Source organism: Dendrobates tinctorius, unplaced genomic scaffold, assembly GCF_039654945.1.
Source record: "Dendrobates tinctorius isolate UK_male_01 unplaced genomic scaffold, ASM3965494v1 ptg000070l, whole genome shotgun sequence".
NCBI classification, from domain to species: Eukaryota; Metazoa; Chordata; class Amphibia; order Anura; family Dendrobatidae; genus Dendrobates; species Dendrobates tinctorius.
Window position 1 is genome coordinate 66,788,399 of NW_027361738.1, and position 24,568 is coordinate 66,812,966.

The window sequence follows — 24,568 nt, forward strand, 5'->3', positions numbered from 1 at the left end:
TGTTAAATATATATATATTTTAAACATTTTTATAATGTTTCTTTTTTTTCAATATCGCTGTCTTTAAAAAATAAAATAAAAAAATAAAGCAATGTTATCAATGGCCACTAGGCATGATACTAGACTCATCCTTCTTGTTCTGTACAGAATACTTTTCAGCAGTCTCATTATCACCACAGACAGGATTACAATGGCAGATAAGTGCTCCACAAACAGTAGGTAAAAGGATCAGTCATTCACAATGTGTGATGATCACCTCCTACTTCCCACCGCACTGATCTTTGTCCCAATAAGACCATGCTTACGTAAGAAATACTTGTTTACAAAGAAATAGGGTCTGGAAGGAACAGGAAACAAGAGTCTAATATTAAGCCTAGTGGTCAGTGTGAAAATGGCATTTTTTTTTTTAATGTAGATAGTGATGTGAAAAATATTATCAAAAATGTAAAAAAGTATTCAACATAAAATCCTGATTTAAACAGCAGGTTATTTTCTTATGACACATTCATTTTTAAGTGGGTCGTTCTCATCAACAACTTTTTAAAATTAAAATGCTTAGAATTGCATTAAAAGAAAAAAAAATCCCTTTCCGATGTGTTCTGGAATCCCTCTTTGTCTCAAATTCCTGGTCCCTCTTGACACACAGGAAATGACTGCTCAGCCAGTGATTGGCTGCAGTGATCACATGTCCCTGGAATGCTGCAGTAGAAAGTAGAGTGCTGCAGGGGAGTGGGCGGAGTCAGGACAGAGTGCTGCGGGATTGGTTAGGAAATTATTGCTGTTTTTGTAAGCCATTCTGAACCTTTTTTTATTTAAAATACTGTGAAAGTGTAAAAGTCTATTAAAGGGGGTATTCCCATCTCCAAGATACTATCCCAATATATAGTAGGGGTAGTAATAATAATATTAGCAAATACCTCCTATTAGAAGTATATAGTTCTTTTGATTCACCATGTCGCTTTCCCCATGTGCAGTGCATCGCAGTAGCTTAAGTATCCATGCTATGACCACTCATCTAGTGACAGTTAGTTGTTATTGGTTATAACCATTGATACCTAAGCTACTGCAATGCCCTGCAAATGGGGTAATGGACATAGTTTATCAGAAGAACTATACACATTGCTAATTGGAGATATTTGCTGATATTATTATTATTATTATTATTATTATTATTATTATTATTATTACACCTACTAATCAAAGGTTCTATTTTTGCCAGTTTTTGAAAAGTATCAAGGTTGATTTTTTCTAATTAATGCCTGGAATTTATAGAAATGATCAATGCACGTTTATAGTGGGTGCAGATTTCAATTTCTGGCCAAGATGCCCCACATTTAGTGACGTATGTGCAGATTTTAATACATTTGGTGCATCTTACTCCAGCATTGTTTTCTTTTGGGATTTTTAGAAGACCATCCCCATAGGGTTTTTGATAGTTTCTTGCTACATTATTTGTCGCATTCACTGTATTTTACCTTTTTTTTTTTTTTAACAGAATCATTACAATGCAAACTCAGACTTACTGAAGAGTGTCGACTCTCAGGACGATTCTGCAAAAATCCAAGAATTACGAAGAAAGATCATTGAGAAAGACCTGGTAATCCAATCACTGGAAGCCCAAATATCAGAAATGGTAGAAAGTGAGCCACCGAAACAGGTAAGGAAGGTTGAGCCATGACTTGTGACGACGCCATTAATGATGGAGCAATTGCTGATATTACATCCGTTAATCGTGCCATCGCTTATTCCTTCATTTACACCATCAATCACAGTGGATGATGTCACCTATTGGAAAAAAGACGGAAGATGGGCCTGCCACTGACATCCTCCAGGACTGAGCAATCATTCATCAGTAGCCATGACATAAGCCATGTCATGTCTTGTGAGTGCTACAAAATCAGAAAATGTGTCTCCTATGTTGTGTGGGAGGTGATAAAAAAAAAAAAAAAAAAAATATATATATATATATATATACACTGTGTATGTATGTGTGTGTATATATATATATATTAAATGAAAGCATGAAAGCTTCACGAAAAACGTCGGTGTTTCCCTGAAATGTCTTTTGCTTGAAAAATGTATCAGTTACGCCGGCATCTAAAAGATATCATGTACACTCACCATAATAGGAGCTTATCACTGATAAGACTAGCAGAGCTGCAGCACATAAAACCATGTTTTATCAAAACTACAGCTAGCAGCCCAGCATGTGACAGTGACACCCTGTTGAAATCAAAATCTCTGCCCCGACATCATGCTGTTCTCAGATAGGGCAGCAAAAACATGTCTATAAATTCTCTTTAAAAATCACAATTTCTGGTTGTATATCTTGTAACTAGTGAAGTTGTTGCATTTGAACTATTTGTCTTTCGGAAGTAGCAGCATTATTTCAATGAGAACTGTGTTTTCAACAATCTTTGTCTAAATCAACAAAAAAATGTAACACCTTTACAACGAATGACAGACATAGCATGTCATGAGCAGGTGTCAGTTCCCGCACTATGACATGTGAGATGACACTTGTAAGCAAGCATTGACTGTTCCGTGCTGACAGCTGAGAGGCACCGGAAGAGGTGCGGGGACCCATGCCATAGCTCCCTGCACTCAGAGGGCTGTGATTGGTCAGTCAATCTGACTGACAAATCACAACATGATTGCACTGTAGGTGCTGAAATATCAGCACCTCTTACCTGATCCCAGCAGAAGCTCTGCGCTGCTAATGGCCGAACTCCTGCTGTGACAGCCAAGGATGGTACCAGCACCGCCCTTGGCTGTTTAACCCTCTATATGCTGAGATCAAGAGTGATGGCAACACTTAAGAGGCATGGAGAGGGAGGAGGCACCCTCTCTCTTCAGATCGGAGCCCCGCCTTCCCTTCCAAGCCCTGACATGCGCCCAAACAGTAGTTTTCCCCCACATATGGGATATCGGCATACTCGGGAGAAATTTGAGGTCCATTTTCTCTTGTTACTCTTGTAAAAATGCTAAATTTGGGGCTAAACGACCTTTTTTTGTGGGAAAAATTTAATTTTTTTAAAATTTATTTTCATTGCTCCACATGATAAATTTCTGCGACGCACCTGGGGGTTCAGGGTGCTCATCACACATCTAGATACATTCCTTGAGGGGTCTAGTTTCCAAAATCAGCTAACTTGTGAGGGGTTTCCACTGTTTAAGCACATCAGGGGGTCTCCAAATGTGACATGTCGTCCACTCTCGATTCCAACCATTTTTGCATTCAAAAAGTCTAACGGTGCTCTTTCCCTTCCGAGCCCTGCTGTGCTCCCAGATAGTAGTTTTCCCCCATATATGGGGTATTGGTGTACTTAGGAGAACTTGCACAACAATTTTTGAGGTCCATTTTCTCATGTTAACATTTTTTGTGAAAAAAAAAGTAAAATGTAATTTTTTTCCTTCCACATTGCATTAATTCCTGTGAAGCACCTGAAGGGTTAATAAACTTCTTGAATGTAGTTTTGAGCACTTTGAAGGGTGCTGTTTTTAGAATGGTGACACTTTTGGGTATATTCTGTCTTATAGGCTCCTAAAAGTCACTTCAAATGTGAGGTGGTGCCTAAAAACAATGGTTTTGTAAGTTTTGTTGGAATTATGAGAAATCGCTGGTCAACTTTTAACCCTTATAACTTCCTAACAAAAAAATTGTTTCAAAAATTGTGCTGATGTAAAGTAAACATACTGTAAATGTAATTTATCAACTATTTTGTGGGACATATCTCTCTGATATATGAAGATTGTGAGCCCTCGCGGGCAGGGTCCTCTCTCCTCCTGTACCAGTTATGACTTGTATTGTTTAAGATTATTGTACTTGTTTTTATGTATACCCCCCTCACATGTAAAGCGCCATGGAATAAATGGCGCTATAACAATAAATAATAATAATAATAATATAAGGGAATAAGAATTAAAAGTTTGAAAATTATGAAATTTTCAAAATTTTCGCCAAATTTCCACTATTCTCACAAATAAATGTAAGTCCTATTGAAAAAATGTTACCACTATTATGAAGTACAATATGCCACAAAAAAAAATCTCAACATCATTGGGATCCGTTGAAGCGTTCCTGAGTTATTATCACATAAAGTGACACTGTTCAGAATGAAAAAATGAGGCTTGGTCATTAACGTACAAATTGGCTCGGTCCTTAACCCCTTAATGACCGCCAATACGTCTTTTAACTGACGTGAGGTATAAGAGAATAGCATCCCCATACAGGTGACAATCCAGTATCTGTCGGCTGTACACTATAGCTGACTCCTTGCTGCCTTATCCACGATCAGTGTTTGCACCGTCCAAATCTTTTTAACCTCTTAGATGCTGCTGTCAATAGTGACAACATCATAAAAATGGTTAACAGAGTATGGGGACTTCTTCTTTATCCTCATCGGCACTCTGAGATCTTGATTGTGTGGTCCTGATGTTTGCCATGGCAATTCATGCCCAAATAGCAGCCTTAGAGTCTGACGGCTGTAGTAACGTGTTCAGAAGTTAGCGGCATTTAGGTGGTAAAAATACACATTTTCATTTCTGTCATGTCACTTTGTATTAATTCCTGAAAATCACCTGAAGGGTTAATAAACTACCTGACTGCAGTTTTCAATATGTCAGGGGGTGTTGTTTTTAAAATGGTGGTACATTTGGGGGTTTTCCATTATGTAGGACCCACAAAGTCAATTCAAACCTGGATAGGTCACTAAAAAAATAAATTTTGTGAATTTCCTTGATAAAATTAAAAATTACTGCTCCATTTTTAAACCTCCTAAAATGCTAACAAAATGAAAGAACATTTTACAGATGATGCTGATGTAAAGCAGACATGTGGGAAATATTATTTATGAATGTTTTTGTGTGGTATGACTATCTGGATTAAATAGATAATCATTCAAAGTTTGAAAATTGCTAATTTTTTAACATTTTTCTCAAATTTCTGATATTTTTTATAAATAAAAACAAAACATATTGACCTAAATTTACCATTATCATAAAGTACAATGTGTCACGAAAAAACAGTCTCAAAATCACTGGGATTTGCTGAAGCATTCCAGAGTTATTACCACCTAAAGTGACACTGGTCAGATTTAAAAAATTTGGCTCCGTCACTAAGTGGTTAAGGGATTAAAAAACTTGCATTACATAAAAGTCTTCTTTCCCACTTAATAGCCACCTCTGGCCGCTTGAATTTATTATCCACACAGCTCAATATGGTCTTGCTCAGGACAAGACAGACTGTCAACACAGTGAGGTGTCATGTTACACCTCCTATTATTTTCTGTTCAGGGGGGGGAGTGAGAAAACAAGCAGAATGAGACACAGAAAGATCATGCTGAGCTTTCTAAGAAAAAGTATTTTACAGATATTGCCAAGCTTATCATAAAGGGGTTGTCCATGACGGGGTTCAAGTCTGCAGCAACTCTATGTGACTGCGGACATGCAAATCATCACAGCCAGAGCTGTGGAGCCGGTAAGCCAAACCTCCGACTCCTCAATTTCACTGACTCCCGATTCTGACTCCTCAGCCCTGCCTCACTACTGAGCATGTGCATAAAGTGCAGCACAGAATCATCTCATCTATGACTCCACAGCACTGGTCACTACTGAGCATGTACATAAAGTGCAGCACAGATTCATCTCATCTATGACTCCACAGCACTGGTCACTACTGAGCATGTACATAAAGTGCAGCACAGATTCATCTCATCTATGACTCCACAGCACTGGTCACTACTGAGCATGTACATAAAGTGCAGCACAGATTCATCTCATCTATGACTCCACAGCACTGGTCACTACTGAGCATATACATAAAGTACAGCACAGATTCATCTCATCTATGACCCCACAGCACTGGTCACTACTGAGCATGTACATAAAGTGCAGCGATTCATCTCATCTACGACTCCACAGCACTGGTCACTACTGAGCATGTACATAAAGTGCAGCACAGATTCATCTCATCTACAACCCCACAGCACTGGTCTCTACTGAGCATGTACATAAAGTGCAGCTCAGATTCATCTCATCTACGACCCCACAGCACTGCCTCACTACTGAGCATGTACATAAAGTGCAGCGATTCATCTCATCTACGACTCCACAGCACTGGTCACTACTGAGCATGTACATAAAGTGCAGCACAGATATATCTCATCTACGACCCCACAGCACTGGTCACTACTGAGCATGTACATAAAGTGCAGCACAGATTCATCTCATCTATGACCCCACAGCACTGGTCACTACTGAGCATGTACATAAAGTGCAGCACAGATATATCTCATCTATGACTCCACAGCACTGGTCACTACTGAGCATGTACATAAAGCACAGCACAGATTCATCTCATCTACGACCCCACAGCACTGGTCACTTCTGAGCATGTACATAAAGTGCAGCACAGATTCATCTCATCTATTAGTTCACAGCACTGGTCACTACTGAGAATGTACATAAAGTGCAGCACAGATTCATCTCATCTATGACCCCACAGCACTGGTCACTACTGAGCATGTACATAAAGTGCAGCACAGATTCATCTCATATACGACTCCACAGCACTGGTCACTACTGAGCATGTACATAAAGTGCAGCACAGATTCATCTCATCTATGACTCTACAGCACTGGTCACTACTGAGTATGTGCATAAAGTGCAGCACAGATTCATCTCATCTACGACTCCACAGCATTGGTCACTACTGAGCATGTACATAAAGTGCAGCACAGATTCATCTCATCTACGACCCCACAGCACTGGTCACTACTGAGCATGTGCATAAAGTGCAGCACAGATTCATCTCATCTATGACTCCACAGCACTGGTCACTACTGAGCATGTACATAAAGTGCAGCACAGATTCATCTCATCTATGACTCCACAGCACTGGTCACTACTGAGTATGTGCATAAAGTGCAGCACAGATTCATCTCATCTATGACTCCACAGCACTGGTCACTACTGAGCATGTACATAAAGTGCAGCACAGATTCATCTCATCTACGACCCCACAGCACTGGTCACTACTGAGCATGTACATAAAGTGCAGCACAGATTCATCTCATCTATGACCCCATAGCACTGGTCACTACTGAGCATGTACATAAAGTGCAGCTCAGATTCAACTCATCTACGACCCCACAGCACTGGTCACTACTGAGCATTTACATAAAGTGCAGCACAGATTCATCTCATCTACAACCCCACATCACTGCCTCACTACTGAGCATGTACATAAAGTGCAGCGATTCATCTCATCTACGACTCCACAGCACTGGTCACTACTGAGCATGTACATAAAGTGCAGCACAGATTCATCTCATCTACAACCCCACAGCACTGGTCTCTACTGAGCATGTACATAAAGTGCAGCTCAGATTCATCTCATCTACGACCCCACAGCACTGCCTCACTACTGAGCATGTACATAAAGTGCAGCGATTCATCTCATCTACGACTCCACAGCACTGGTCACTACTGAGCATGTACATAAAGTGCAGCACAGATTCATCTCATCTACGACCCCACAGCACTGGTCACTACTGAGCATGTACATAAAGCGCAGCACAGATTCATCTCATCTACGACCCCACAGCACTGGTCACTACTGAGCATGTACATAAAGTGCAGCACAGATATATCTCATCTATGACTCCACAGCACTGGTCACTACTGAGCATGTACATAAAGCGCAGCACAGATTCATCTCATCTACGACCCCACAGCACTGGTCACTACTGAGCATGTACATAAAGTGCAGCACAGATTCATCTCATCTACGATCCCACAGCACTGATCACTACTGAGCATGTACATAAAGTGCAGCTCAGATTCCTCTCATCTACGACCCCACAGCACTGGTCACTACTGAGCATGTACATAAAGTGCAGCACAGATATATCTCATCTATGACCCCACAGCACTGGTCACTACTGAGCATGTACATAAAGTGCAGCTCAGATTCATCTCATCTATGACTCCACAGCACTGGTCACTACGGAGCATGTACATAAAGTGCAGCACAGATATATCTCATCTATGACTCCACAGCACTGGTCACTACTGAGCATGTACATAAAGCGCAGCACAGATTCATCTCATCTACGACCCCACAGCACTGGTCACTTCTGAGCATGTACATAAAATGCAGCACAGATTCATCTCATCTATGAGTTCACAGCACTGGTCACTACTGAGAATGTACATAAAGTGCAGCACAGATTCATCTCATCTATGACCCCACAGCACTGGTCACTACTGAGCATGTACATAAAGTGCAGCACAGATTCATCTCATATACGACTCCACAGCACTGGTCACTACTGAGCATGTACATAAAGTGCAGCACAGATTCATCTCATCTATGACTCTACAGCACTGGTCACTACTGAGTATGTGCATAAAGTGCAGCACAGATTCATCTCATCTATGACTCCACAGCACTGGTCACTACTGAGCATGTACATAAAGTGCAGCACAGATTCATCTCATCTATGACCCCCACAGCACTGGTCACTACTGAGCATGTACATAAAGTGCAGCACAGATTCATCTAATCTACGACTCCACAGCATTGGTCACTACTGAGCATGTACATAAAGTGCAGCACAGATTCATCTCATCTACGACCCCACAGCACTGGTCACTACTGAGCATGTGCATAAAGTGCAGCACAGATTCATCTCATCTACGACCCCACAGCACTGGTCACTACTGAGCATGTACATAAAGTGCAGCACAGATTCATCTCATCTATGACTCCACAGCACTGGTCACTACTGAGCATGTACATAAAGTGCAGCACAGATTCATCTCATCTACGACCCCACAGCACTGGTCACTACTGAGCATGTACTTAAAGTGCAGCACAGATTCATCTAATCTACGACTCCACAGCATTGGTCACTACTGAGCATGTACATAAAGTGCAGCACAGATTCATCTCATCTACGACCCCACAGCACTGGTCACTACTGAGCATGTATATAAAGTGCAGCACAGATTCATCTCATCTACGACCCCACAGCACTGGTCACTACTGAGCATGTACATAAAGTGCAGCACAGATTCATCTCATATACGACTCCACAGCACTGGTCACTACTGAGCATGTACATAAAGTGCAGCACAGATTCATCTCATCTATGACTCTACAGCACTGGTCACTACTGAGTATGTGCATAAAGTGCAGCACAGATTCATCTCATCTATGACTCCACAGCACTGGTCACTACTGAGCATGTACATAAAGTGCAGCACAGATTCATCTCATCTATGACCCCCACAGCACTGGTCACTACTGAGCATGTACATAAAGTGCAGCACAGATTCATCTCATCTACGACCCCACAGCACTGGTCACTACTGAGCATGTGCATAAAGTGCAGCACAGATTCATCTCATCTACGACCCCACAGCACTGGTCACTACTGAGCATGTACATAAAGTGCAGCACAGATTCATCTCATCTATGACTCCACAGCACTGGTCACTACTGAGCATGTACATAAAGTGCAGCACAGATTCATCTCATCTACGACCCCACAGCACTGGTCACTACTGAGCATGTACATAAAGTGCAGCACAGATTCATCTAATCTACGACTCCACAGCATTGGTCACTACTGAGCATGTACATAAAGTGCAGCACAGATTCATCTCATCTACGACCCCACAGCACTGGTCACTACTGAGCATGTACATAAAGTGCAGCACAGATTCATCTCATCTACGACCCCACAGCACTGGTCACTACTGAGCATGTGCATAAAGTGCAGCACAGATTCATCTCATCTACGACCCCACAGCACTGGTCACTACTGAGCATGTACATAAAGTGCAGCACAGATTCATCTCATCTATGACCCCCACAGCACTGGTCACTACTGAGCATGTACATAAAGTGCAGCACAGATTCATCTCATCTACGACTCCACAGCATTGGTCACTACTGAGCATGTACATAAAGTGCAGCACAGATTCATCTCATCTACGACCCCACAGCACTGGTCACTACTGAGCATGTGCATAAAGTGCAGCACAGATTCATCTCATCTACGACCCCACAGCACTGGTCACTACTGAGCATGTACATAAAGTGCAGCTCAGATTCATCTCATCTATGACTCCACAGCACTGGTCACTACTGAGCATGTACATAAAGTGCAGCACAGATTCATCTCATCTACGACCCCACAGCACTGGTCACTACTGAGCATGTACTTAAAGTGCAGCACAGATTCATCTAATCTACGACTCCACAGCATTGGTCACTACTGAGCATGTACATAAAGTGCAGCACAGATTCATCTCATCTACGACCCCACAGCACTGGTCACTACTGAGCATGTACATAAAGTGCAGCACAGATTCATCTCATCTACGACCCCACAGCACTGGTCACTACTGAGCATGTACATAAAGTGCAGCACAGATTCATCTCATATACGACTCCACAGCACTGGTCACTACTGAGCATGTACATAAAGTGCAGCACAGATTCATCTCATCTATGACTCTACAGCACTGGTCACTACTGAGTATGTGCATAAAGTGCAGCACAGATTCATCTCATCTATGACTCCACAGCACTGGTCACTACTGAGCATGTACATAAAGTGCAGCACAGATTCATCTCATCTATGACCCCCACAGCACTGGTCACTACTGAGCATGTACATAAAGTGCAGCACAGATTCATCTCATCTACGACTCCACAGCATTGGTCACTACTGAGCATGTACATAAAGTGCAGCACAGATTCATCTCATCTACGACCCCACAGCACTGGTCACTACTGAGCATGTGCATAAAGTGCAGCACAGATTCATCTCATCTACGACCCCACAGCACTGGTCACTACTGAGCATGTACATAAAGTGCAGCACAGATTCATCTCATCTATGACTCCACAGCACTGGTCACTACTGAGCATGTACATAAAGTGCAGCACAGATTCATCTCATCTACGACCCCACAGCACTGGTCACTACTGAGCATGTACATAAAGTGCAGCACAGATTCATCTAATCTACGACTCCACAGCATTGGTCACTACTGAGCATGTACATAAAGTGCAGCACAGATTCATCTCATCTACGACCCCACAGCACTGGTCACTACTGAGCATGTACATAAAGTGCAGCACAGATTCATCTCATCTACGACCCCACAGCACTGGTCACTACTGAGCATGTGCATAAAGTGCAGCACAGATTCATCTCATCTACGACCCCACAGCACTGGTCACTACTGAGCATGTACATAAAGTGCAGCACAGATTCATCTCATCTATGACTCCACAGCACTGGTCACTACTGAGCATGTACATAAAGTGCAGCACAGATTCATCTCATCTACGACCCCACAGCACTGGTCACTACTGAGCATGTACATAAAGTGCAGCACAGATTCATCTCATCTACAGCTCCACAGCACTGGTCTCAACTAACTGGAACATGCAGGGGAAAAAAATATAACTGAAAAAATGTATGTAGCAAACGTGTTTTTTTCTATTTAAATGCAAATGTGATTTACACAGTATGTATGTACATTGTCAAAAAATATATTCATTTTGATATGCTTTTTCAGATACTGTATATACTCGAGTATATACCGTACTTCTTTTTCTTGCATTTTAAAAAGCAACTTGGATAAAATACAAGCATGAAAGTCCCCATCATCATGTGATTTCTATTATTCTTTGTGAGAGGAAGAACACATACAACTTTGTGATTATTTCAATGCACAAGATGTTCCCCATAGGTTAATAGAAGTATGATGGAGACAGCCTTGTATAGCACAGGACGGTAACAGCCTTGTATAGCACAGGTCGGTAACAGCCTTGTATAGTGCAGGATGGTGACAGCCTTGTATAGTGCAGGATGGTGACAGCCTTGTATAGCGAAGGATGGTGACAGCCTTGTATAGCGAAGGATGGTGACAGCCTTGTATAGCGAAGGATGGTGACAGCCTTGTATAGCGCAGAATGGTGACAGCCTTGTATAGAGCAGGATGGTGACAGCCTTGTATAGTGCAGGATGGTGACAGCCTTGTATAGCACAGGAAGGTTGTTAGGGTTGCAGATCGCACTAAATATAAAATATAAGTAGGTGCGATCGCAACCTGGGGTCCACCGTGCAGAGATGGTAAACTGCTGCTTTGTAATTGGGGAGTGCAAACTAAACACCGGCGGGTAACCACTGACCCTGTGTGTACAGGAGCGAACTCTGTTACTTCACAGAGTTCACTGGCACAAATGCCGGAGCCTGTTAACTCCACAGGACTCAGCAAATGAAGCGCTAGTGTATAGTCTCAGGACTGTGCACCCAGGACACAGGGATAGTCCCTCTCGACTCCCTAGCGTGCGGCAGCGCAACTGCATTGCCATAAAAACAGATATGATAACAAACGAGTGTGCACAGTGCCGCTCAGCTGGACGCCGCCAATCGCCCCTGGTTGGGCCAGATAAGCGCACAGGTTGCGCACGGCGCTGCACAGGCGGTGGCTGTCACTTGCTGCGGTACGATAATGCCCCTCAGGGGGCGACACCATCGGACGCTAGTGTGTGCTGAGAACTAGGAGCACAGTGGCATGAGCATAGCCACTCATTGGCGCTGACTCTAACTCTGGATCCCTAACCAACATGCGTATCCAAGGGAGGGGAGTTATAATAAGTCAGTAACCAGATACATGCATCCATCATCATACACACAAATAACCATTACAGTCTATACTAGTGCATGGCCAAGTGGCCATGCGACTCTTTTATAGCGGCATCCTTCCGGGACCTTCCCAGTGGACCAATTCGAGCAGGAACAGGACCTGCGCATGTGACATCCGACCGCCAATGAGAGGTCGTCCCACGGGCATGCTCAGTAGGGGAAAAGCAGGACTTAGTCCCAGGAGCGTCTGCTTGCTGCTGACTCATGACGCATGATACAATAGCAGAGCCAGGAGGAGCAACCAGACGCCTAGCATTAGCCTGGGCAAGGCGCTGGGACCGACATCTCTGCTGAGCAGCCTCCTCTCTGGCTGGAGAGGAATGGGAGACCGCAGAAGGCAAGGCTCTAGTTCCCTCCTGTGCAGAGGCAGGATCCCGACACCTAACATTAGGCCCCCTCCCCCCTGAGCCTCGCTACGCTTAAAAGGCCGCAATGAGTAGTGGAGCGTGGATGTTCTCCACTGGCTCCCAGGTCCAATCCTCTGGGCCATGACCCCTCCAATCCACCAGATAATACTTTATTCCACGTACCACCTTGTAGCCCACAATGGCATTCACCTCAAACTCGTCTGAGGACAAGCTTGATGTCCCGGCAGATGACTCGGAGAACCGTGACATGTGAACGGGCTTAAGGAGGGAAACATGGAATGTATGAGTGATACCCAGGCATGGGGGAAGGGCCAGCTGGTAGACTATAGGCTTGGCCTGTTCGAGGACCTTGAAAGGACCAATGTAGCGAGGTGCGAACTTAGTAGACTCGACCCGCAGCCTGATGTAACAGGCGGAGAGCCACACTAAGTCGCCAGGGGAGAAGGTCGGAGCGGGTCGCCGTTGTGCGTCAGCGGAGACTCTCATTCTCTCCTTGGAGGCACGGATGGCATCCTGAGTGCAGTCCCAAATGTCACGTGCCTCCACCGCCCAGTCTGCCACCCTAGAATCGGTGGAAGACACGGGCATGGGAACAGGGATGCGAGGATGCTGGCCGTAATTGAGGAGGAATGGGGTCTGACCGGTGGGATCAGCCACAGCGTTGTTCAACTCAAACTCCGCCCATGGTAGCAGGGTTGCCCAGTCATCCTGCCTTGCCAAGACAAAGTGTAGGTAGAGTTGAACAAAACAGGTCGGCCAGATTCATAAGTTGCCGACTTATGCCAAAGTCGGGTTTCGCCGACCGAAACTCGACCATAGCGTGTAGTCAGCCATGCGGTCGGCAAGACGGAGCGCCAAAGTCGGATTTCCCAGAATGCTTGCAGGTGCCTTTTTTTCAGCCGATGAGCAAGGACGTACACTATGGGCAACGAGATGACATGTGCAGCATCCACCACCATCGTAAAGAAGGGCATTGCAGTGATTGGCTTGCTTTGGGGGGCGTCATAGTGTCTATAAAAGCCCTGACCGCCGACCTCCATTTTACTTCTGCCGATCTTAACAGTAGGGAGAGGTTGCTGTTTATCAGTAGGGAGAGAGTTAGGGCTGTAAAGATATAAGAAGTTCTTATGTGATTGTGTTAAAAAAGGAGCAGGATGGCATTCACCGTTCTCTAGAATAATTCACTTTATTTCATGTTAACAAAGCATAGGCGTCTGCACGGGAAGAACGTAAGAAGACGGACAACAGCCGTTTCGTGCACAATGCACTTCAACAGGTCAACAGGTCCTGAAGGAATAAAGTGAATTATTCTAGAGAACGGTGAGTGCCATCCTGCTCCTTTTTTATCATGATTTTTCATGTTTTCCTTTACATGGATAGAGCACCCGTTCTATAAGGGTTACAGGTGCTGCACTGATAGCGGTTATAAGTGGCTATGCAGGTATTTCTTTTTTAGGGACAGTGCCGGATATTTCTTCTTCCTGTGGCTGAAGATTCTTATATGCTTGTACTGAAAGCAATTGTGCTGTACAGTTAGTGTGCAGTGACAGGGGAGGATTTTCTTGTGTGCAGCAGCGCTGGATATTAGGCTGCCTGATAGCTGTATTGCTGTGTGTACACTGCTGTGCAGACTGCTACTTTTATTCTTTTTTTATACACAGTTACCCTCCGTTCATTTTTTCCCACACCGTATAGAGCTGTACGCTCCTCACACACTACCGTGTACCGGCTGGTATCACGGACAAATACATGCTGACTATCTGTGTGTGACTCCGGAAATAAATATGGAGATTTAAATTTCCCCCTACACTGTATACAGCTGTACGCTCCTCATACAGTACCATATATCTGCTGGTATTTTTGGTACATTTTCCCAAACACGTATGGTGGAAGAGGCCGCAGACGTGGGCAGGGGGGGCCAGCTGGTACTGATGGTGGTGGTGGTGCATCTTCTGGTAGTGCCAAAAGCACAATAGCACCTAAGGCAGGAGGTGTTGAGCCTGCGTCATCGTCTGGCTCCAGAAGGCCTGGAAGGCTCCCTTTTCTGAGAGTAGGTAAACCGCTTTTAAAGCCAGAGCATCAGGAACACTTTTTGGCTTACATTGCCGAAACAGCTTCCAGCTCTATCGTCTCCTCTTCTTAAGTTTCAAAAACTGCAAGCACTGAGTCGTCAGTGCAGGCTCCTGGTCAGGAACAACACCTTTCCTTGTGTCCTTCACCCCCACCAAAAGTGAAGGATGCGGCAAGCCACACTTCAGATTACTCCCTGGAGCTCTTTTCACATACCATGCCTAAGTTATCAAGTGAAATCCTGAATTTCCCAGTCCAAGATGAATATGACATGGAGTGCACTGATGCACAGCCAGTGCTATATGATTCTGCTGGTACATTCACCAAGAGCACTGCATTGCCTTCGAAGTCTACTGAGCCAGATTCTGACTCTGATGAAACTCAGGTGCCCCTTCCCGCATACTATACCACCTTATATGGTGACACAGAGGAAGGTGGAGATGAAATTGAAGAGGAGGTGATGGATGACCCAGTTGTTGACCGGGATTGGCATCCATTGGGGGAAGAGGTTGCCGCTGGCAATAGCTCAGATGAGGAGGCGGATCCACAGCAGGCATCGATATCGCAGCTGCGGTTATCTGGCAGGCCCGTAGCAGTCCAAAAACGTGTTAAAAAAACAAAAAGAGTTGCAGGACAGCTTTGCCAGACGGTCAAATTAGCACAGCGTGCAAGCCCTGAAAATTTTTCCCATAGTAGGAAGAGTGCAGTGTGGCACTTTTTTGACCAAAATCCTGTTGATGAGGCAAAGGTTATCTGCAAGCAGTGCGGAAGGACCTTTAGCCGAGGGAAAAATCTCCGAAATTTGAATACCAGTTGCATGCTTTGACATGTAAACACCATGCACTTGCAAGCGTGGACGGACTACAAAACCTCAGGTAGCACACGTGCCCCTTCTCCTACTGAAGTTAGCCAGCAATGCTACATCACTTCCCCCACTGTAAGCCTGCCAGTTAGCACCCCACCAGCATGAAATGTTGAGGTGTCGTCGCAAGGCCAAAGCAGTCAGGGAATCACAATGTTTTCCCAAGGAAAGACTGCATCTAGGCTTTCACCACCACCATCACTCAGTCCACCATGTCCACCGCTAGTTCCACCATATGCAGCTCTCAAGTCCAGATCACCCTAGCAGAGACTCTGAGTAGGACAAGAAAGTACTCATCCTCTCATCCGCGTACACTGGCTTTGAACGCCTACATTGCCAAGCTGATCTCATTAGAGATGATGTCCTTCTGTTTGGTTGAAAGCGCAGCGTTCCGAGAGCTCATGGCCTACGCTGTCCCACGCTATGATCTACCCAGTCGGCACTTCTTTTCTAGTAAAGCCATCCCTGCCCTCCACCTGCATGTGAAAGACCGCATTGTCCATGCACTCAAACAATCAGTGAGTGGAATGGTGCACCTCACAACAGATGCATGGGCCAGTAGGCATGGCCAGGGCCGTTACGTGTTCATCACTGCGCACTGGGTGAATGTGGTGGATGCAGGGTCCACAGGGGACAGTGGCAGTGGAACAGTTCTGCCTAGCCCACGGTATAGGCAACAGTTGGCTGTAGGCGTTCGACCCTCCGCCTCCTCCTCCTCCAGAAGCGAAAGCTCGTCGACAGAGCGCAGTTGCACGAGCACTCCATCCGCAGCTGCCAGTGTTGCACACAAGGTGTCCCACTGTCGAACAGCTAGTGGTAAGCGTCAGCAGGCTGTTTTAAAGATGATGTCTTTGGGCGACAACAGACACACCGCGGAGGTACTGGCCGACTACTTGCAGCGACAAACTGAGTCATGGCTGGGCAGTCTACATCCTGAGCCAGGCAAGGTAGTCAGTGATAATGGACGTAATTTTGTGGCGGCCATAGCCCTAGCAAAACTCAGAGACATACCTTGCCTGGCTCATACCTTGAACCTGGTGGTGCAGTGCTTCATAAATAATTATCCGGAGTTACCAGCCCTGCTCCATAAGGTGCGAAGACTGTGCTCACACATCCGTCGCTCGCCCGTAGATTCCAGTCGTATGCAGAGGCTGCAGCGATCGCTCCACCTCCCCAAGCACTGACTAATCATAAACGTTGCAACAAGATGGAACTCCACCATGCACATGGTTGAGAGGCTGTGTGAACAGAGGCAGGCTGTAATGCATTTGTGGGAGGATACACGGGCAGACAGTTTGAGGGCAGACATCGAGTTGTCGGGTGTGCAGTGGTCAAAGCTGAAAGACCTCTGTAAAGTCCTTCAGTATTTTGAGGAATGCACACGGCTGGTAAGCGCAGACGACGCCATCATAAGCATGTGCATCACACTTATGCGTCTGCACATGCAAACTTTGACGCACATTAAGGATCAGGCGTCTGCAGCGGAGGAGGAGGAGGGAAGCCTTGATGACAGTCAGGCATTGTCTGCTCAGGGAACGGTCCTGGACTAGGTGGAGGAAGAAGACGAAGAGGAGGAGGAGGAGGAGGATGAGGGGGATGATTATTTTGGGGAGGAGGATGCTTCTCAGGGGGCAAGAGAAAATGTTGGCTTGCCAAGGTCAGGTACAGAGTTTGTGCATGACTGGAGGGATGTGGATTTGGCAGAAAGTGCTCCACCCACCACTGGCAGTGCATCATTGACACCTGGAACATTGGCCCACATGTGTGATTATCTCTTGCGGATCCTAAAAAGGGACCCCCGCATTGCCAAAATTATGAAGGATGACGACTACTAGTTGGCCAGCATCCTCGATCCACGCTATAAAGGCAAATTACACAACATCATGCCACAGGAGAACCTAGAGCTAATATTGGTGAACAAACAAGCAACTCTGGTAAACTGTTTGATAGAGGCATTCCCAGCACACAGCAGCGGTGCAGGTTGTACCACGAGCCGTACTGGGCAACATGGAAGAGGTATTCGTGGTGCACACAGCCGAAGTGGCGTTGGAGACAGGGGTTTCATGACTATGTTGTGGACTGATTTCTCGAGTACCGCTCACACGACTGGTAATACTGAATCGATTGCAACAGACAGGAGACAGCAGTTGTCAACTATGGTTCAAAATTACCTCTCCTCCCCTATCGATTTTCTCCCTCACAGTTCATTCCCCTCTGACTACTGGGCCTGTAAACTGGACACCTGGCCTGAATTTACACAATATGCCTTACAGGAGTTCGCTTGCCCTGCTGGTAGTGTGCTATCAGAAAGAGTCTTCAGTGCTGCTGGATCAATCCTGACAGAAAGAAGGACCCGGCTGTCGACCCAAAATGTAGGTGATCTCACCTTCATTAAAATGAACCATGCCTGGGTTTCAAAGGATTTTGTACCACCTTCCCCTGATGACACATAGGTTGCCAGCAAAATGGCTCGCTTTGTCCTCCTCTTCCTCCGACTTCTCCAATTCGCAGCTGCTGAACGTCCAGCCTACACCTCAATATATGCCAGTTTTTTGCACCTTCCTAACTGGGCTGTACACCCCCCACAACTTTAGCCAAATAACCCCCAGTTTTCAATGTGTTACTATTATTATAAAGTAAATTAAGGTTGACAAGCTTAAGTAATAAGAATTGATGTCGTTGCCATTGAAATGGGCACTGTAGGTGTGTTTACTGTCCTCCACTCACTGCTGACTTTTATTCGCCATTGACTTTCATTGGGATCGGGTTTCTGTCGGAACTCCGACTTTTGCCGATAGTCGGTCGATTTCGTTTGACTCGACTTTTGGTAAAGTCGGGTGGTCTGAAACCCAACTCGACCCTCCCGGAGGCAAAGTCGCTCATCTCTAGTGGTAGGTATGTGACCAGGGTCTGGTTGGCCCTCTGTACCAACCCGTTAGTCTCAGGATGATAGGCCGAGGAGAGATTCAGCTCAATGTTGAGCAGACTACAGAGTTCTCTCCAGAACTGAGACGCAAACTGGGGATCCCGGTCACTGACTACCTTGTCCGGCATACCATGTAGGTGGAAGATATGCTTAATGAACAGCGCTGCCAGGCCCCGTGCAGAAAGTAACCTCGAGAGAGGCACCAGATGCACCATTTTGGAGAAATGGTCAGTGACAACTCAGATAACTGTGCTGCCCTTGGACTTGGGCAGACCCACCAAGAAGTCCATGCCAACCATCTTCCAGGGCCTGTCCACCACCGGCAGGGGGTAAAGTAGCCCAGCGGGTCGTTGCCGGGGAGACCTTTTCTGGATGCAGAAGACGCACGCCTGAATGTAGTCTCCGATGTCCTGGGCCTTATGCTGCCACCAGTACGTTCTCGCCATTAGATCAGTTGTCCGCTTCGTCCCGAAGTGTCCACCTACTCTCTGGACGCGTGAGCCCAAGAGAGGACCTCCGGTCGCATACGGGCAGGGACAAAAGTCTTGCCCGGAGGCACCGACTCTAGGGTGAATGGAGCCATGTGTTGTGAGTTCATTTTCCCCTTCACCATTGAGGTCTGATGAACTCCCTCCTCTGGTGAAGGAAGGTAGTGAGGCTGATTACCAAACACATGGGCAGCTAGATGATGACTGGGTGGCTGGAATAGAGGACTGGATGTAAGGCTGCCGACGCCCTTCTTCCTGGCTGGTGATTTTCCTGCTGGATTCTTGGAGACCAGTCTGATTCCTGCATCTCAAAGCTAAGTTTTTCTGCTCTACTTTGTACTCTTCAGTTTTGTTTTTGTTTTGCCTTGTTTCCTGGGAGTTATGCCTTCCCCGGCCGGGGGTGAGCTGAATTCCATTTTTGTCTCTGATCTGTTGATCTTTTGCTCTGTCTTCAGAATATACCTGAGTTCTGATATAGTCTTTTGAAGCCTAGCGTCTTCAGGGCCTGTTTTTCCTATCAGTCGGTTGGCTCATTTTGATAGGGGTTTTGCGGATAGCAGACAGCAGCTTTCCTATCCTGTCCTATGTAGTTAGCTTGGGCCCCATCATTTGCTCAACCTATCTTTCTATCTGTGTTGGTGTTTTCATCTTGCTTCACCGTCATTTTATGTTGGGGGCTGCCTATTGCTTTGGGGTCTGCTCTGGGGCAGTTTAGCTTTTCCCCTTTCTTTTAGGCTATGTAGTTCTCCGGCTGTGATCGAGGGGTCTAGGGCACCGTAGGAACCCCCCACGGCTACTGCTAGTTGTTGTGGATAGGTTCAGGGGACTGCAATCCGATAGCTGCCAACCTCTCTGGTTTTTCTGGACTTAGCTGGTATTTCGTTTTTTCCTCCTTCGGTGACTCATCATAACAGAATCACCAGCCATACCGCAGATCCTAGGGTACTCAATAGCAGGAGAGGATTGTAAAAAAAAAAAAAAAAAAAAAAAGGAAAAAAAAAGTGTCAGAATTTTTTTTTTTGTGTGCATATTTTTCCCTCTATATCTCTGAGGCCGTAGGGGGAATTTTTCTCTCAATGGAGATTAAGCATTTGTCTGATCGTGTGGAGCAGCTCGCTGCTGAAGTGCGGGGAATTTCCGCCTATCTTGCTCATTCACATGCTGCTGAACCAAAGATTCCTACTCCTGATGTATTTGTGGGGGATCGGTCTAAATTCTTGAATTTCAAGAATAATTGTAAATTATTTTTTGCCTTGAAGCCTAACTCGTCGGGGAACTTCGCGCAGCAGGTTAAAATTGTCATCTCTGCTGCGCGGCGATCCCCAGGATTGGGCGTTTTCTTTGAAACCTGATGATCCTATTCTGAATAATGTAAACGCATTTTTTCAAGCCTTGGGGTTGTTGTATGATGAACCTAATGCTATTGATCAGGCTGAAAAGACCCTGTTGGCATTAAGCCCGGGTCGGGATTCGGCAGAGTTGTACTGTCAAAAATTCCGAAAGTGGGCGGTCCTTACTATCTGGAATGATGGTGCCTTGGCAGCCCTCTTTCGGAAGGGTTTGTCAGAAACTGTAAAAGATACTATGGTGGGATTTCCTGTTCCCTCTGGTCTTGACTATTCTATGTCATTAGCCATTCAGGTGGATCGGCGTTTACGTGAACGCAAAACTACACGAGAGATGTTGCCACCTGTTGAACAAATGTCTGAACCTATGCAATGTGATAGAGTTTTGTCTAGGGCGCAACGTCAGGAGTTCAGAAGGCGTAATAAGCTGTGTTTTTTTTGTGGAGATGCCTCGCATATTATTTCTGTCTGCCCTAAACGAGAGAAACGTTGTGCACACACGTTTTCTGTGGGTGGTGTTCAACCCAAGTTTCTTCTGGCAATTACTCTGATCTGCTCCCTGTCCACATTTTCCGCCAAGGCTTTTGTGGATTCAGGAGCAGCTCTTAACCTGATGGACTTGGATTTTGCTAAACGTTGTGGATTTCCTATGACACCTCTGCGGATGCCTATCCCTTTGAGGGGTATTGATGCTACTCCTTTGGCGAAGAATAAACCTCAGTTTTGGACCCAGGTGGTAATGCGGGTCACCCCAGACCATCAAGAAAATTGCAGATTTTTGGTGTTGCATAATTTGCATGATACCATTGTTCTGGGGTTTCCCTGGTTGCAAATTCATAATCCAGTTCTGGATTGGAAATCTTTGTCTGTGGTGAGTTGGGGTTGTCGGTGTGCCCTTAGTGATGCTCCTGTTTTCTCCACCTCTCCCCAGTCGCATGATGTTCCTGACTATTTGGCTGACTTTTATGATGTATTTAGTGAGAATGAGTCTGCGTCTTTGCCTCCTCATAGGAGTTATGACTGTGCAATTGAGCCGAACCCGGGGTGTAAATTCCCCAAGGGTCGGCTTTTCAATTTATCTGTACCCGAACACGAGGCTATGTGATCCTATATTAAGGAGGCATTGGAGAAGGGTCATATTAGACCATCCTCTTAACCCTTAGGTGCTGGGTTTTTTTTCGTAGCTAAAAAGGATGGTTCATTAAGGCCTTGTATTGACTATCGTGCCCTCAACAAAATTACTGTTAAATATCAGTATCCGTTACCCCTGATTTCTGATCTATTCTCCAGAGTTAAAGGTGCTTGCTGGTTTACCAAGCTTGACCTCAGGGGGGCGTATAATCTTATTCGCATTAAGCATGGGGATGAATGGAAGACGGCGTTTAATACTCCGGAGGGACATTTTGAGTACCTGGTGATGCCTTTTGGGCTCACTAATGCCCCTTCTGTCTTCCAGTGCTTCATGAACGATATATTCCGAGACTTTGTGGATACATTTTTGATTATCTATCTGGATGATATTTTGATCTTCTCCAAGAATTGGGACTCTCATGTGGAACATGTTCGGACTGTGTTCCGGATTTTGAGGGAGAATTCCCTGTATGTCAAGGGATCGAAATGCCTTTTTGGGGTACAGAGGATTTCATTTTTGGAATTTATTTTGTCTCCGTCAACTATTGAAATGGACCCGGCCAAGGTACAGGCCATTTATGATTGGGTTCAGCCCACTTCTTTGAAGGCCCTCCAGAAGTTTTTGGGTTTTGCTAATTTTTATCGGAAATTCATAGCTAATTTTTCTGGTATTGCCAAGCCATTGACGGATTTGACTAGGAAGGGTGCTGATGTGCTGACTTGGTCTCCGAAGGCTGTTTCTTCCTTTCAGGAGCTGAAGCGAAGATTCACTTCTGCTCCGGTTTTGCGGCAACCTGATGTCTCACTCCCGTTTCAGGTGGAGGTGGACGCTTCTGAGATTGGTGCAGGAGCGGTGTTGTCCCAAAAAGATCCTGTGACATCTAAAATGAATCCTTGTGCTTTCTTTTCCCGAAAGTTCTTCCCATCCGAACGTAACTATGATGTGGGGAATCGGGAACTGTTGGCCATGAAATGGGCATTTGAGGAGTGGAGACATTGGTTGGAGGGAGCCAAACACCAAGTCGTGGTCCTTACTGACCACAAGAATTTGATTTACCTGGAGTCGGCCAAGCGCTTGAATCCTAGACAGGCTAGGTGGGCCTTGTTTTTCACACGTTTTGATTTTGTGATCTCTTTTCTTCCGGGCACTAAGAATGTCAAGGCAGACGCCCTCTCTAGGAGTTTCTGTCAGGAACACCGCACTGCACTTGCTCACTGAGCCAGGGTGCGTGTCCTGAGTACAAAGACTGTGCACAAAGATACCTGCGGCGCGAGCAGCAGTGGTGACAATGCATGCTCCAGGACCTGAATCACGTGACTGCTGGGGGCGTGGCCTAAGCTCCACAGAGCTAGGAGCTGCAGGGAAACTCCTAGAAGGGTAACTACAGGACAATGTTACCAAGGAGCATAGACAGAGACAGACACCAGATCAAGCCGGGTCAAAGCACGAGATAGCAGGACAGTACCAAAGGGCTTAGACAGAAAGAATAGTCAGGACGTAGCAATAGATCAGAAAACCAGAACAGGTATTAGACGGTACAATAGGGGTAAACTGTAACGGAGTAACGATAGCCAAGCCAGGAGGTCAGAACCAGAAAAGACAATGGTACCAAAAACGAGAGACGGAGTACAGAGTGAAGGAACAAGCCGGGTCATACACGGGAAGCAAACAAACAATGCAGAGTACACGCACACCAGGGGTCAGACACACCAAAATAGCAGTATAACTGACAGAGAATGCCAGTATGGAGTGAGCATAAATACCCCTCCCAGATCCAAAGAGAGGCCGGCAATGTTAACCCTGTCAGAACAGGACATTAACCATGTCCTAACCATGACACCGGCAATGTTAACCCTGTCAGAACAGGACATTAACCATGTCCTAACCATGACAGTACCCCCCTCTTAATGGGGGGCCACCGGACCCCCAGGTTTCTCAGGGTACCTGGCATGAAAAGCCCGCACCAGTCGATCAGCGTGCACCGAACTGGCCGGAGCCCACGATCGATCCTCAACGGAATATCTCTTCCAATGGATAAGGTACTGAAGTCTCCGGCGCACCCACCGTGAATCAATGATGCGCCCTACCTTGTACTCCAGTTGACCCTCTACCAACACTGGTGGAGCCACGGATGAGGGATCTTCTCTAACTGTCCCCACAGGTTTTAATAGGGACCTGTGGAAGACGTTAGAGATTTTGAAGGAGGTGGGCAACTGTAATCTGTATGCCACCGGGTTGATCACCTCTACAATCTTGTATGGGCCAATAAATTTGGGGCCCAACTTCATAGAGGGTATTTTAAGTTTGATGTTACGAGTGGACAACCAGACTTTTTCCCCCACTGTCAACGCAGGAACCACCCCCCTCATCCTGTCTGCAAATGTTTGAACTTCTTCTGGGCTTTGGAGATGTTCCCCTGTACCTCCTTCCAGAGGGTTTTTAATTGTTGTACCATCCCCTCGGCACCAGGGCAATCCGAATCCATACGGGAAAATTCCCCAAACTGCGGAACAAACCCATAATTGACCAGAAAGGGAGGCTTTCCGATAGACTGATTAACCCGACAATTGAATGCAAATTCTGCCATGGGCAATACCTCACACCAGTCTTCCTGTCTGGAGGAGGCCAGGCATCTCAGAATC

The 24,568-nt window shown here is 45.7% G+C and overlaps 1 protein-coding gene across 3 annotated transcripts in view; it reads left to right on the forward strand.

Moving 5' to 3' along the window:
* CUNH10orf67 (chromosome unknown C10orf67 homolog) overlaps positions 1 to 24,568 on the forward strand; it is a 216,154-nt gene that overhangs the window by 22,196 nt on the left and 169,390 nt on the right. For all 3 annotated transcript variants that reach the window (XM_073581804.1, XM_073581805.1, XM_073581806.1), the window contains exon 5: positions 1,496 to 1,657. In XM_073581804.1, the coding sequence (XP_073437905.1) occupies positions 1,496 to 1,657 (162 nt within the window). The remainder of the gene's footprint in view (positions 1 to 1,495; positions 1,658 to 24,568) is intronic.